We start from the raw sequence: 14,720 nt of genomic DNA on the forward strand, positions 1-14,720 counted from the left end.
ATTTTTTTTTTACTCTATTACTGCCCTTAAGCCATCATGTATTTTATGGAGGGGGGGTGGAATCAAATTGCTTGTGTCAGACTCTCTGACCATCAGCTACTACCCCTCTGCTTAAATATACTTCTCTCATGTAGAGTATGTAAGAGTATTGCTAGAAATATGTGTAGCCTCTGTCTTAGATCCCAGGAGCTTGCCCATTATATATCTGTATTTTGCATTCTAGTTAACTTCTGTAGCTCATAGACTCTGTACTCTCTCTGCAGGTCCAATCTAGGTGCAGCAGCAAGGAGAACATCCTCAGAGCAAGTAAGTACTGAAACTTCATAGATCAAATGGGAAACAAAGACTGCTCTGAAGATAGCAAATGACAGATGACAAGAGGAGGATATGATTGGGACATAAGGGGATTTGGAAAGGAACTTTTAATAACCTACAAAAATGAAATTCAGTCCAAAGAGAAAAAAAAGTTTAAATATCTTGTAGTGTTCATGTATTTGTGGATAGTTGCCTTGTCATTTTTCCTTCCAGGTTACTCTTCTAATGACATGGAGATCTGTGTAGTTTGTGGTGATATATTGTTGTAAATTATCACATGTGCATGAGTTTTATGAGCAAAAAAGAATCAGCACTCAAAAACATCAAAAGTGGAATTTCTCACGTTTAATATATATGATTTTATTACCTGAACATGAAACTGAATGTTGGATTATATAAAACCAAACCAAAAAATGCAAATATTAAGAACACAGATTTGATCCAAATGACCTGTTCTTTAATTTGCAAAATCAATTTCATTTCTTTTATGGGAATCTTTCCTAGTCCAAAATTGGATCCACCATATGCATATGTGTGTATACATATGTGTGTATGTGTATATATATTTAACAACAAGAATAGGAAATTGTTTTGGTGATAAAAGAGAAGGAATTCTCCACCTTATGCAACCAATTGACTTAGCTGGTTCAAAGCTAGAGAATTGTTTTGTCATACAAAATGCTGCTTAATATAAGTAATTCCTTTTAGAGCCATCTGACATTTGACATTACTGAAAGGTAACTTTGGAAGGTCTGAGGATTTGTTTAATGCCATTTACTTATAATTTAAAAGTACCACTTAGTAATTGTAAAATTGTAAAAAATCACTCTTTGTCTCCAAGTCTGTTAAAATGTGTGATGCCTCTAAAAGAAGAGTTAGCATTTGTTTGTAGGAAGACATAGAGAGAGAAGAGGGAGTAGTTACACATGTATGTCTTCCTTTCTTTGTTAAGGTTATTCATGCCAGTGTTAAAGCTGAACGGGCTCTATTTTTTAGTTTGTATTTTCTTGGCCTTTCTCACAGAAATACTGGGTGTTACTTTTGGTGTTGGAAAAAAGTTGTCAGAGAATAGAGGATTTTATCTATTTTCAAAATAACTGTGTTGAAGTATGCATTTCTCCGTGGATTTTAGCAGAACCTTTGACTTAAGCAAATGACGTGCATTAAACGGTCTTCTGGGCACCATTCAAAGCATTTTAGGCATTTCGCATTTTACGGGTTGAAGAGGTGAAATGCTAGTTTCTGAAGTAGCTAACAGTGAGTGCCACACAATTCCTCCAACTTTCACTTCCACATATTTTTTGCTAGCATCTTCATTTTTTCCAACTTCTCCTTTTAAGAAAATGTTTTCTTAGTTTATGCAGTCGAGAAAAAGTTTTATCATATATCATGTGGAATCTGCTGGACCTGCAGGAATTATGGTGCTGCTAAGCAGTGTCTCTTTCTCTACACAGAGAAAGGTGTGGGAAGTTTGGCTGTATCTCACAAATGCTTTTCTTTCCTTTTCCTCATTTTTATGACATTGCTAACAAAATACAGGCATAATAATGAAAAATGTAAGCTTGCCAGGGGCATCCCCATTGTTAAATCCAGGAACGCAGTTAACACTTTTATCTTTACAGTAGTTTAATTTGGATAATTTCTGACTATTTTGCCTATGAGAAAGTCACGTTTAAGAGTGTGAAAAATCTTAATATAGTTAAAATACATCTCATCAGCTGTTTCTCTTTTCCTTAGTGTGCCAACTGCTATGTTATGGAAAGGAATTAGATCAGCTGTGCTTGACAAATTCACAGTGCCTGCTTTTATTATCATGTTATCTTCTAAATGCATACAAAGAGATTGTTCAAATAATTTCTTCCAGAATCTTTCTTGGGACTGGAATTAGGTGGGCAGTTTTATTTGTCTGTATTTCTTCTTTTTAAACATAGTTACTGTGTAATGGCAAAAAAAGTTAATGAACAATCTCCCACGTAGAGAGAAAAGCGTGTGTCAGTGCTGAAAGTTTTTGTATATGCAGATAGATTAAGCAACCTTCTCTTCTGAAAGAAAAACCTAGATTGCATGATTGGTTGACTATTTTTGTAGTTATTTTTTATTAAAAGACTACACTTAAAGCAATAATCCATTTTTTTTCCAGAATGCTAAGGTATGTGTAGCAGCTGCTGCAAAGCAAAACCATGTAATGAAAAACTAGTTTCTATTATTTGTTAGTGCTATCTTATTTTAATTGATTATGTTTTAGCTCTTTATGTCTAAAGAAATTAATGTTTCTTATAATAAACATGATCTATAAACAGGCTGATTTTTATAAACGGAATAACAGCAGTCATATAAAGAGGCAGGAACATTTAAATCTTCTTTGAATTCTTGCTTTAGAAATATCATTACTTATTACATGTAGAACATCTTCTACCTAGGCTCTCATAAGTACCTTTTTGTTCTAGGCAAATCCATTTAAGATATTTCTACAAATGTCAATTTCTTAACCTCTTGATTTGTATTGGTTAGTTTTGTTTATGCATTTCTGCAATAGGTCTCTTCAGTTGTTCATTTTCAAAATCCTTCAAAGTTTGTTGTCCTCTTGTTTACTCTCTCAGGATGTGTCAAGAAATCAAAAATGCTGCTGGCTTCATTTTCAAACAACTTTTGTTGTGCCTTCTCCCACCCTGTCCTTTACACTTGGGAAAAGTGCGCTTCCATTAAATTGTCCTACTGTTTCCACTCAAACTATGCACTTAAGCATCGCTTTGCTATGTTGACCACAAAATCTTGACAATGGGTAGGATGCCCACCAGCTGGAAACACTATCTGCTGTCCTGACTGTTTGGTGTTTTAATTTTGCCTCCATATTCCTTACAAACCTTTCAGCTCCCATCTCACTATTGGATTGCACACTCACCGGGGCAGTGCCCGTTTTTGTTTCATCCGTGCACTGCACATTAGCCTGCTGCGATGTGCCGATGGAGAACAGAAATAACAGGAGTGAATCAACCTGAGTTCACAGAACTGAGTTAGCCTCACATTATCATCCTCAATGTAAAATACCGCATCATCTTGAAGAGTTTCTGTTTCTGACTAAATGGTCCTTTTATGCTCATCAAGACTTATGGTATGTTTTCCATGACATGTAAGGATGTACACTTTTGTGACCTTTTTCAACTGTAAGTTGCATTTTGTTTCAAATCTCTCTTTTGATTCTAGTTGAAAGCAGTGCCTTCCCAGTGTCTGCCATAAAGGCTTAGTAGTGGTAACTCACTTAGTTTACCCGGAAGCACTACATTAATTTCAGTGATTTAAATGAGCATCGCTCTGTACATCTACACCTTGTAGCATACATAACCTTGGTGCTGTCTTGTTGCAGGTCACAGTGCTGTTGACATTACCAAGGTAGCAAGAAGACACCGCATGTCTCCATTCCCATTGACATCTATGGACAAGGCCTTCATCACAGTTCTAGAGATGACCCCAGTGCTTGGAACAGAAATCATCAATTACAGAGGTATTTTAAGTTGGATTCTTCCTGAGGGTTTAAGGTGGTTATTTCCTTATTTTACAACTTTCTTGAGCACTTGCTCTTTTGGCAGTGTTGTGAGGTGTCTGAGACACTACCTTCTCCAGGAGAAACTGCTTTAGGAAATGCCAATAATAGGAGCAGAAGGCTCCTGTCAAAGTCAGGTGAATGTTGACTAAGCTCAGTGCTGCTCCCTGAAGGAATCTAAAATGGAAGTCTAACTAAATATATAAATCAATTTTCTTCTGGTCTGTGGTATGTGCAACAAAATTAAAACATAAAACCAATAATTTGCATCAGTGATTGTTGTCATGCTGGATTTCTGTACATGCCAAGTAGCTCCAAGTTGTACTATGGTTGCTCACTCTGTTCTGTTCCTGTGGGAGATTTTCACTAAACCTTCTTTCCAGTCTGAGGTAAATGATCAAATCAAAGTGATTGTTGACTTCATGTCTCTTTTTCCCATATTTATATCTTAACAGTCTGGTTTTCAGATCCTACTTGGCCTGCTAGTTATTCCAGAACTTACCTCCTCATCTCATAATTCCCTTTCTCTTCTAGCATTACATCTGATCATTTTCTGATAGTTACCTGCATTTAACGTTTGATTTATTGAAACTTTTTAATCAAGGGTTACTGTTACTCATTTATACAGTGAGCTTTTTTTAAAAGGCACCAAAACGCAGGCAGTATGGCAGACCTTGTAACCATCTGTCCTCATACATAAATGGAAATATCTGAAGCCATTTTCTGGCCTTAAATGCAATCAGCAGGTTACTTCTCATGTTTATTCAACTAAAGTATCCTCCCACCTGAAATAGTGTGTTTATAATGCCTGTTAGGTGTCTCCCTTGCTTCTGCTATCCCTTACATCAAGCCTGGGCATTACCTGGTAGAGTGTTCTTGGCACAGAACAAAACCATGACAGGAAGGATGCTGGCAATTAATGATAAAGTAGGTAGGGAAGAGGGAATCTTCTCCAGGGATTCCTCCAGATTTTCCAAAGGTAATGTGGTGAGTGAAGAGATAGTGGAATCACAAGCCTCAGGAGACAAAATGTTTAGGACATTGGTGAACTCCGGAGAGCAGAGAGGTACAGTGTTTTTTGAATGAGATATTCTGTCTTTTGCCTTGAAAGTTCAAAGCTTTCATGCTCTTCACCAAATCTTTGTCCTGCCACAAACCTTTGAGATGTCTCCATATCAGTATACTGTACGTAGAATCACAGCTGTGTGTTTGCTCACTCCAAATGGAGATCAGCACACCCCTGTGCCTTGGTAGCAGGAAGCAGATCTCTGAGAAGATGCTGCATATCTTGCATTCAGAACAGCACCAGTGCTAGATCAACAAGGAATAAGCATATTACACCTGTGTAATGGTGTGCCTGCAGATTAGAAAGTGGCGTTAGGGCGTAAGTGGCTGAGCATAGGTTTTTACTAGATCTTTTTTTATTAAATCTTTTTGGATAGCTAACAGTTAAATATCTTTGCTAGGACAACCCTTCATGGACAATGTGATGAGCCACAGTGTTAGGTACTTCTAGTCCCTATACATTTTATGGATACGACGCTCAACTCCTAAAATAAAGCATAAAAGTTGAGTATGTACCTCCCTGAAAAATAAACACAGCATATGTTTATTTTGCTATATAAGTTACTCTTAAGGTAACATAAAAAGAGTTTTGATTTTTTAAACTGCTGGTGCAAAACCTAGTAAAGAATTAAGTCCATGAATTTGGGTTGTGATGGACTAACTGGTTTGTGTTAAGACTGGTAATGTTACTGTACCAATAACAGAGTGATTCTATTCAGACTACATGCTCTTTGGAATGCCCTTACAATAGTAGAATAAAGACAATAGGTCTTAGCTCGATGGTTATGTTCTCTGCAGAGTTTTATATACTCTCATTTGGCAAAAAGACGATTTGATTGTTTCTGTTCTTATTCCACTACATGGGATATATGCTGTCAAGGTAAGAGAAGATATTCTGTACTGAGAAGGTATTCTATACTTTATAATATCTTAATTGATGTTTCATTTTGCTCTTCATGTTACCTGATTACTGATAGCAAATTCAGACTGATTCTAAGTCTGGACATGTTGATTATTATTCCTCGCACTGGTACTCTTTAGTGTTCTGAGTCTGCTGAGACACTTCAGTTATGACCCTCTTCCCTCCCACCGGAAATAAAAGTTAGATACATGATAAAATCATCGACTGTAGAGATATATTCTTGGTTTAATACTCACAAAGACATATTCCTTCATATTTTGCACTGTAGTGCAAAATTATATCTCACAATATATTTTTCAGCAAGCATGGACTTATTTTAGCACTGTAAGATTTCCTAATACATAGTATGAAATTTCAGTATTGAGCCTTTAGGAGACATCCTAAGGGACATCTCTCTGTGATGTTGGAAATTCAGTTCGCTTCATCTACAAATCGGAAGATAGAATCTCATTTTCAGAAGTTCTTAAGAGATCATCGTAGTGTTATTAAGACAAATATGTAGGATTTTTTTTGTGTAGACATACATATGTATATGTATGTGTGCATGCACCCACATATAATTTAGTTTGTTATGAAACATTGATTTTATTAAGAACTAGTTTTTCATTTAGTCATGTATTAATGTATTTTTCAGTTAATACACCTGTAATTTCAGAGGACAATACAAATGTAGTCCTGGAGATCTGAATGCTAACTAACTACTCAGAAAACCACTATTGTGCTGTGGTTGTTCACTTTGTGGGTTTGTGTCTTGAATTAACACTCAGCTCCTGAAGATTATCTTTCAGGAGCACGATTTCTCTGTTAAATGAGTGAAGTGTTTGAAGTTCGAGAATTGCAATTTATCTCATTAACAAATTACCTGAATACTGTTAACCTGATTTATTTGCATTACTAAACATATTACATAGTGTTCATATTCATAATAAAGCTGCTGAATGTTGCTCTGCACAAACAGCCAGTACAGTCCTGACTTTATTCTTGATGAAGTCAAAGCATGCCTGAGTCTCTCAAGTTTATTCTCTCCTGACAAAAGGGGAGGATGAGTAAAGTTGTCATTCGAAACATGACTTTCACATTGGTAAATGTATTGCTGCGTGCCTGTGTAGATCATTTAGCCTCTTCCACATTAAAAAAAAAGAACATTCCTGAAGCATTTTACAGAAGTGCCAAAAACCAAAGGCATGTGAAGCATATTTCCCCCCTGCCATCACCAGTGTCTGGTGTGAAGCACTCAGCCTTTTATTCCAGCTAAATGCAGTTACCTGAACATTGCTAAAAGCTAAAGTGCAAAGCAGAGGCAATCCACACCTTATGGGCTTCAGCTTTAGAACAGCAGTTTTTCTAACTCAGCCGAGGAGCCGTATAACTTCTGTAGAGCTTGGATTTTTTTTTCCCACTGTTTATTCATTTTGAACTAGCTGATTATTTTGATAGTGTTACCTTTTCGTATCACACCAGGGCTACCAGGGCAGTATTTACAAAATGCAAGCAAATCCACCACCTCTAGTACAATACCTGTCTCACTGCTTTATCCCAATACCCCAAGAAATCAAAATTATTCACAGAACTGTACTAGTTTCACAAGCTAAGCTTTAGAAAATATCCAATTTAAAAAGTAAGTTTAATATAATTCTCCATTTTGGGTTAGAATCAGAAAGCTGCAGGCATCACAAGGGGCAGTTTGATGGCATTAAAATATTTCAGAACATCTTTTTTGAATTACAATTAATCAAAATAAGGTCAGACAGTGTATTTCTAATATAATTGCTCAAATAAAGGAGAGTACAGAGGTACTTCAGATTGTCCTTTAGTTGCTGCTGACTTGCTTCGTTTTAAATGCCTAAGGCTTCAGCAAATAATTCTTACATTTTTCTCCCCGTAATCAAATTCATTCCTGCTACTGGCTGGCCATTTATTTCCTTCAAATATTACATGGCAGAACGCCGGGAACATACTGTTCAACTTTGCTCTAATTGGTGTGATTTTGCATGCAGGCAAGAAGTGAAATGAAGACACAACATGTCCGCTAAAATTAGAAGTATCACTTTTGTGTGAGAGTTTGTGTGTCTGTGAACTAAGGGTGTTTTTACTAGGTCTTTGATAGCTGCCTTTTCTGTGCTATAATTTAAATGTCTGTGTTTGCATTCATTTTTTCAGTGCAACTGTACAAGCTTTCGGTATTGTGTATCACAGACAGTGATACACAGACATATTAAAAGCCATCACAAAGGTGGTTTTTTAGTTGCTTTAACAGGTTTTATCAGCATTTTCATGGCAATACCTGTATCAAAAATGCAAGGTAAATATTCGCCTCAGCCTGAAGTTTGATACGTATGGATGTGAGCACAATAATGTTATAGTTACTATAATTAATTACTAAGTGAATGACTTTGTGTTAATAAATAAGATATATTCTCTTTTATAATACCAATTCACCGGAGTGGATAGTTTTCAAATCAAGTAGGTGCACTTTTTAACAAAACCCTTCCATTGGGCGTGCAGTGTTAGGTCTTCTGCCCTCCCAGCAAGTCCAGAACCACATTGATTTCCCTATCTGTAAACCCAGAAACACACCTTATGTACGTCTCTCTTTTTCGGAATGTCTGGAAGATTATAATCTATAAAGTACATATTCATGCAAATTCTCTTGGTGGAAGTGTTCAGGCATCCTCTCACTCCTTCGTACTTGCAGGTGAATGCTGCCTTCTGTGCCACAACACACTCCTAAGAGCACTGGCCTCTCTGCTGAGATGATCTTTCCTTCTTCTGCTTAGACATACTGAAATCAAGCTGATCTCAGTAGTTCTGACCCATGTGTCCCTTCTGAGTCCATCTAGTCACGTGTGTAATAAATCTTTTTCTCACACTCCCCCTGTATGAAGGGATGAGATATTTTCCGCTCCGCTCCCCATGATACTAAAAAAAAAAAGCCCTTGCTGGCACCATAAAAGCAAACAAGTGGTGCACACTTGACTGAGGGTGAAGTAATTCACATCAGTCCCTACAGGGAGGCAAAGCCAAATTACAACTCATCAGTCATAGTTGCTAAGTGAAGAAAAAATTTAAAACAGCTATTAAAATATTTAGAACTATAACAGCGTAAATTTACATAAATAATCCTGACACTTCTGTGCACTCACCCTCCATTAAGCAGAAATGCTCTCAGCAATTAGGCAAAGCTAATCTATTGCAAAAGGGGTTTTTGTCAGTTTATGATAACTTGTCCATCATTACTGTTTACGTTAAGTCCTCTGGGCTTCATCCACCACCTCTCACCTTTGCACACAGGAATCACTTTCGAAATGTTATTTTTAAAGCTTTTTTAAAAAGTTGGGATTTTTTAAGTGAAATACAGGGAACTGTATTTTTTAAAACATTTCAGAAGAAAAATTTGTCCTGAAGAAACAAAGACGTGTATTTTTTCTCTCCGATTCTATATCAGAGCTATTACTTCTGGGTTTGGATACTTAGCATTCAGATCTACTGTCGACAATTTCACCATATCCAGGAACAGAGACTTACTGAACAAGTCTTTCATCAACACTTTCAGACTTCAGTCTTCTTTTTGTTTATGTAAAGGCAGAAATCAAAACCTGCAAGATCTATTCATGTCACATACACATACATTTCATCCATCAAAGCACACTGCTCTTCACTTATTTTCCCTCTTTACTAGCTGTAATGACATGGAGCATGGTCTTTTCTCTTTTTTCTAGATGGAATGGGCCGAGTCCTTGCTCAAGATGTATATGCAAAAGATAATCTGCCACCATTTCCAGCATCAGTAAAAGACGGCTACGCTGTCAGAGGTAAAAACTCACTTTGTAGATATGCAATATAAGTCTCTATAAAAGCACTTTATACCATGTTAGTTCCCCTATTTTATATCCAGCAGTGGTTATTTTGGTTGAGACTTGATTCAGGTCGTTGCTGAAGTCACACTTATGTAGAACGCAGCTGTCTTGAAGGAAGGCCATAAAGGTGAATTCAGATCTTTCAAGTGGATACGTATGTACATGAGCAAATGTACATCCCTGTGTGCTCATAGACATGCATCTGTGTTGCTAATGAGTTTTTACAAGCATAAAGAATTCGGGAGAGTAACAGAATATCTGTTTATGAGTGACAGACTCTTTTTTCTATTCCTCTGTTGTTGATTTAATCAGGAATTTCCTGTATATCTGTAGCTTTGTTGAACCCTCACAGATCCAGCTTCCTATTTGTGGATTGTTCTATGAAAGCATTTGAGAATTTTCAAAAACACAGATCAGAATGTACTTTTGAGGAGGCACCTTAAAAGAAAATTGCATTTTACTTTGAAAATATTGCTATTGCTATATAAAAATAAAATGAGTATTGTGACTTGACGGAGTAAGCAGTGAGTGCTTTCCCATCCATCCCCTGAATCCATCCTCTGCCTTGCCACTAGTTCCTGCATGATTTTGAGCAAGTTGCTTCTCTGTGCATCCATTTTTCCTTTTGTAAAGTTAAGACTGATGATATTCACCTCAAATATCTATGGAGGAAGATTAATATATAAATATGATTGAACATTATACTAGTAGTGATTTCATTGTGATAAGGGTTGAATCATCCTAACACCATGTTGGAATTTAGACACGGTATTGAACTCTCTTCTAGGGACATTAAAATATATTTTTTGATGCTGGCAGCTGAAACAATGGAAAGTGACTGTCCATGAAATAGGCTTTCTGCAGGCTCAGGCAATGGATGTAGTCCAGTAACTTCTCCATGGATTTCATATAAAAATAAAACTCCAGGTTTACCACGAGTTTGACTGCAGCTGTCTTTCAGCTCTGTGTGTGAGTGAAAGGCAGACCAAAATGACCAGTAATAGCAGCAAGGAAGTGCAGATGTAGCCAGAGAAATGCAGTGATATGACACTGAGAAAAGCTGAGAGAGGGAGCTCTGAGGAGAATGCTGACTGACAAGGGCCTTGGGATCAAGCAAATGCTGTCTTGCAACCTGATTGCTTCAAGGTAAGGGAAAGCACTAGAACAGTCTCAGTAAACACACAGAATTAGTAGAATGATCACGAATGCTGTCTTCAATGGCTTCTGTCAGAACTGACACACAAGATTCTAATTTTGGTGATGGGTTCAAACAGAATAACAGTAAGGTCCTTGAATGCATCAAAAGGAGGGCAACAGAGCTGGAGAAAGGGCTGGAAGGCACATCATGAGGAGCCGCAAAGGAAGAACTTTGGGTTCATGTAGTTCAGAGAAAAGGAGGCTGAGGGGCGACCTCATTGCTCTCTACAGCTTCCTGGGAAGGGCAAGCAGAGAGGAAGGTGCTGGGCTCTTCTCCTGTGTATCCAGTGCATAGGAATGGCTCAAAGCTGTGCCAGGGGAGGTTCAGACTGGACATTAGGAAGCGTTTCTTTTTACTAAGAGGGTGGTCAGACACTGGAACAGCCTTCCTGGGGAGATGGGTACTGCCCCAAGCCTGTCAGTGTTTAAAAGGCATTTGGGCATGCCCTTAATAACAAGTTTTAACTTTTGGTCAGCCCTGAGTTAGTCAGGCCGTTGGACTAGATGACTGTTGCAGGTCCCTTCCAACTGAAATATTCTACTCCACTCCACTCTGCTCTACTCTACTCTGCTCTACTCTAGATTGTTTTATAGACCTGTTATCTGAGGATATGAGAAACAAAGCTTGTAGGCAGAAATAATATTGACTACATTAATGGATATTTATTACCACATGTAAAGGATTAGCTTTTAGTCACATAAACATGCCTGCCCAGAACCTTGTCGACTTTTTTCAAGCAGTATCAGTTGGACATCACTTATAAACTTTGTCTCCATGTCATTATTAACAGAGTATTAAAACTCAGTTTAGTTTAGCATTTTTTCATGTTTAAAATAACTTAGCTATTAGGGATTATTTTCTCTTCTTTTGCTGGATCATCCTAGTGTATTTTTTTCAGCAAAGGTCTGACAACATGTGTTGCCTGATCTAGTTGAGAGGCGTCCCTGCCCATGACAGAGAGGTTGGATTAAATGATCTCTAAGGTCCCTTCCAGCCTAGGCCATTCTATGATTCTGTGAATTGTATTCAGTAGTGCATTATTCAGAGACAAGTAGTTGAAGAGTCCTCTTCCATTTTCTTATTTTAGAGTTTTTTCTAAAGCTTGTAGATAAGGCTGTTTGATAGGCTTTTAAAGTTAAGTTAATCATTCATCTTCAAACATGACTAAGTACCATAGATCATGATCAGCAGGGTTGTAGCTGATGTATGAGTACAAATGTGATAAATTGTCATACAGACTGAATGGCCATCCTTCCTGCAAACAGTTCTCAATATGATAAGGTTATCTAGCTGCATATTCAGGGCTTTTGAAATAAACCAGAAGGTATTAAATTAAAGGCTGTCACTGTTTAGACTTCATCTCTGGGAAATCAAATTCTGGCAGTTGCAGACTTAAAATTAATAAAAAGACATATTTAAATGTGATCATCTGAACCCAGTTTGTCTGAACACTCTTGACAGCATGCCTGCTGTGCTTGGACAGGCAGAGTTGCTTATGCTGATTTGGCTAAATTAGAAGTCCTGCGCATTTGTTAAACCAACGATGTCTGACCTGCAGTTTTCAGAACGGCTTCGGTGAAGAGTTTAAGTAACTAGTTCAGTGATAGCTCCTAAAATTACAAAAAGGAATAGAACCCAGACTTCTAATGCAGCTTTCCAAGTTGCGTTATCTTGGCCCTAGTACCAAACCTGGATGGTTATCTACAGTTTGTAACCACTGCACTTGACCACGTTTTCCTGCAAAGGCAAAGATAAAATGTAAAAATGTAAAAATTCCATTGTTGTCTAGGAAAAACATACATAATGCACTTACAAAATACATGAGTTCCTTGTGTTAGTTTCACATGGAAAAAAATTGCTCATGGTGGACATTTTTATAAAAATAATCTCATGAACATTCTTAAATCCTCATTGTTAATGTAATTTCTCCTAATTTCCTTTTACTTGATCCCATATTGCCTAAAAATTTTCATTTAAATATACTATAGAACCTATAATTTTCATAATAATAAATACAGCTTAAAAGGACTTAGAATGTAAAACGTTTGTAAAACTTCTGTAACCTTTGTCATGTGCACCGAATCATAGATCATACTTTGGTTCTCCTGTTTTTAATTTCTAGTGCCATCATTTGTTTTGGTTCAGCCTTTACCATTTGTTTTGTCCATTTTAACAGCTGCTGATGGCCCAGGAGATCGATTCATCATCGGGGAATCCCAGGCTGGTGAGCAGGTGAGCACAGTTTCTTTTCTCTCTTTTTTTTCTTTTTTTAATAATGTATTTTTGTTTTGTAAGATAGTGCTTTGTATTTTTACAAGCTTTGCTAGTGCTCCAAAACTCAGTATTCTTGGAGATGGCAGGAAGTAGGACACAGCTGTACCTAGCCTCCTGCTTTATGCCTTGGGACATGATTTCAGAAAGTGAGGTCGTACAGTTACGTAAGGAGCTAACAAGGATATCCCAAAATACTTCAGAGCATTGTGCTGACATGTCCGATAAGAGTGCATACAGTCATGTTCTGCCCTAGTACGATGTCAGAGGACATAAGGTCTCTGGTGGCATTACAGTTCGTAAACAGAGAAAAGCAAGATTTAACCTCTTCTTGCTGACAGATTTTAAAAAGCTACATTCGATTTATTAATTAGCCCAATAATTGTTTCCACAAGCTTCTTGTGTATTTCACACCGATACTTGCAAAGCAAAGAGTCTTTTATGAAGTGTTTAAATGTAGTTAATGATCAGAACAATCTTGAGGAAGCCTGGCAGAAGCCTGGTTTGTGGTATTGCTCCTTTTCTGTTTGTTGAATCAAAAAAGTGTTTGAGCAAGTCGGGGCAGCCCCCATTCATGACCTGCTGTGCTGTATCACTGTTCATGAATACACACTAGTTGAGACTTGCTCTCAAACTCAAGAGTACATTTAATAAAGTTCCTGTACTAATACTGGGTTGATAAGGAAAAAAAAAAACAGTTACATTCAACCACTTTTTTTATTCTGTCAATTTATTTGTACCAGCTACCTTCTTTTCAGGAGAGTATGAGTTAATCCAAAATGTTTGTTCAGCTATTTCAAGTCCCAGTTTATAATTGTATATTTTGTAAGTGAAATGATGCAGAAGTACAATAAGTAATGGACAAAACAGAGGATTGTTCGGTTTTAATGAGGATTTAACAGTGTGACCATTTTGACTGCTAAACAAAAACATCTCAAGTAAAATAGATGCATTTCAAAAGGTTTTTCAGGTTTTATAAGTATTACCAGTTGCAGGACTGTTCCATTTTTTTAAAAAAATGGTGTTGAACTGCCTCTAGATGGGTAATAGAAGTTTAATTTGGCTAATCATGATAGGTACAGAGAGCTATGAAAATAATTTTTGCTGTAGTTCCCATCCATCATCATGAATTATACTTCAGTATAATAGACATCTCCTTAATATTGATATTAATGTGAATTTAAATTAACAAATCTCCTACACAAAATACGTAAAATTACTTTATATACCAAAAAAAGTAAACTAACGAATTTCACCTGCCCTTAGTTTTTTAGCCCTGATGTCATCATTTTCAAGCATTACTCCAGAATCCAAAAGACTGACAACTATTTCTGCAACCCTTTTTGTGGTCACTATAACATAGCAAGAACCAGCAGAGCAACCTGATGAATTATCACTCACGTCATGATTCACCTGGCATCAATATTATGATTTTACTAGTTTACAAATATCACAGCAGAGTGGTGCCTAAAAACAATGTTGTTGAAGCTGTGTCTGATGGGGAGGACTGTCTACAGGTCTAAAGGGTTTCAGCATCCTAATCGGTTCAGC

General features: G+C 37.1%; 1 protein-coding gene across 1 annotated transcript in view; it reads left to right on the forward strand.

The window, feature by feature from the left end:
- Positions 1 to 236: 236 nt before the first annotated feature.
- The window catches only part of GPHN (gephyrin), a gene marked incomplete at its 5' end in the record, with an annotated part of 53,077 nt that continues 38,593 nt past the window's right edge, over positions 237 to 14,720 (forward strand). Inside the window, 4 exons of the mRNA XM_009878800.1 lie at positions 237 to 306; positions 3,680 to 3,817; positions 9,563 to 9,655; positions 13,075 to 13,130. Coding sequence (XP_009877102.1) covers positions 237 to 306; positions 3,680 to 3,817; positions 9,563 to 9,655; positions 13,075 to 13,130 — 357 coding nt within the window. The remainder of the gene's footprint in view (positions 307 to 3,679; positions 3,818 to 9,562; positions 9,656 to 13,074; positions 13,131 to 14,720) is intronic.

This window comes from Apaloderma vittatum, unplaced genomic scaffold (assembly GCF_000703405.1).
Source record: "Apaloderma vittatum isolate BGI_N311 unplaced genomic scaffold, ASM70340v1 scaffold3031, whole genome shotgun sequence".
NCBI lineage: Eukaryota > Metazoa > Chordata > Aves > Trogoniformes > Trogonidae > Apaloderma > Apaloderma vittatum.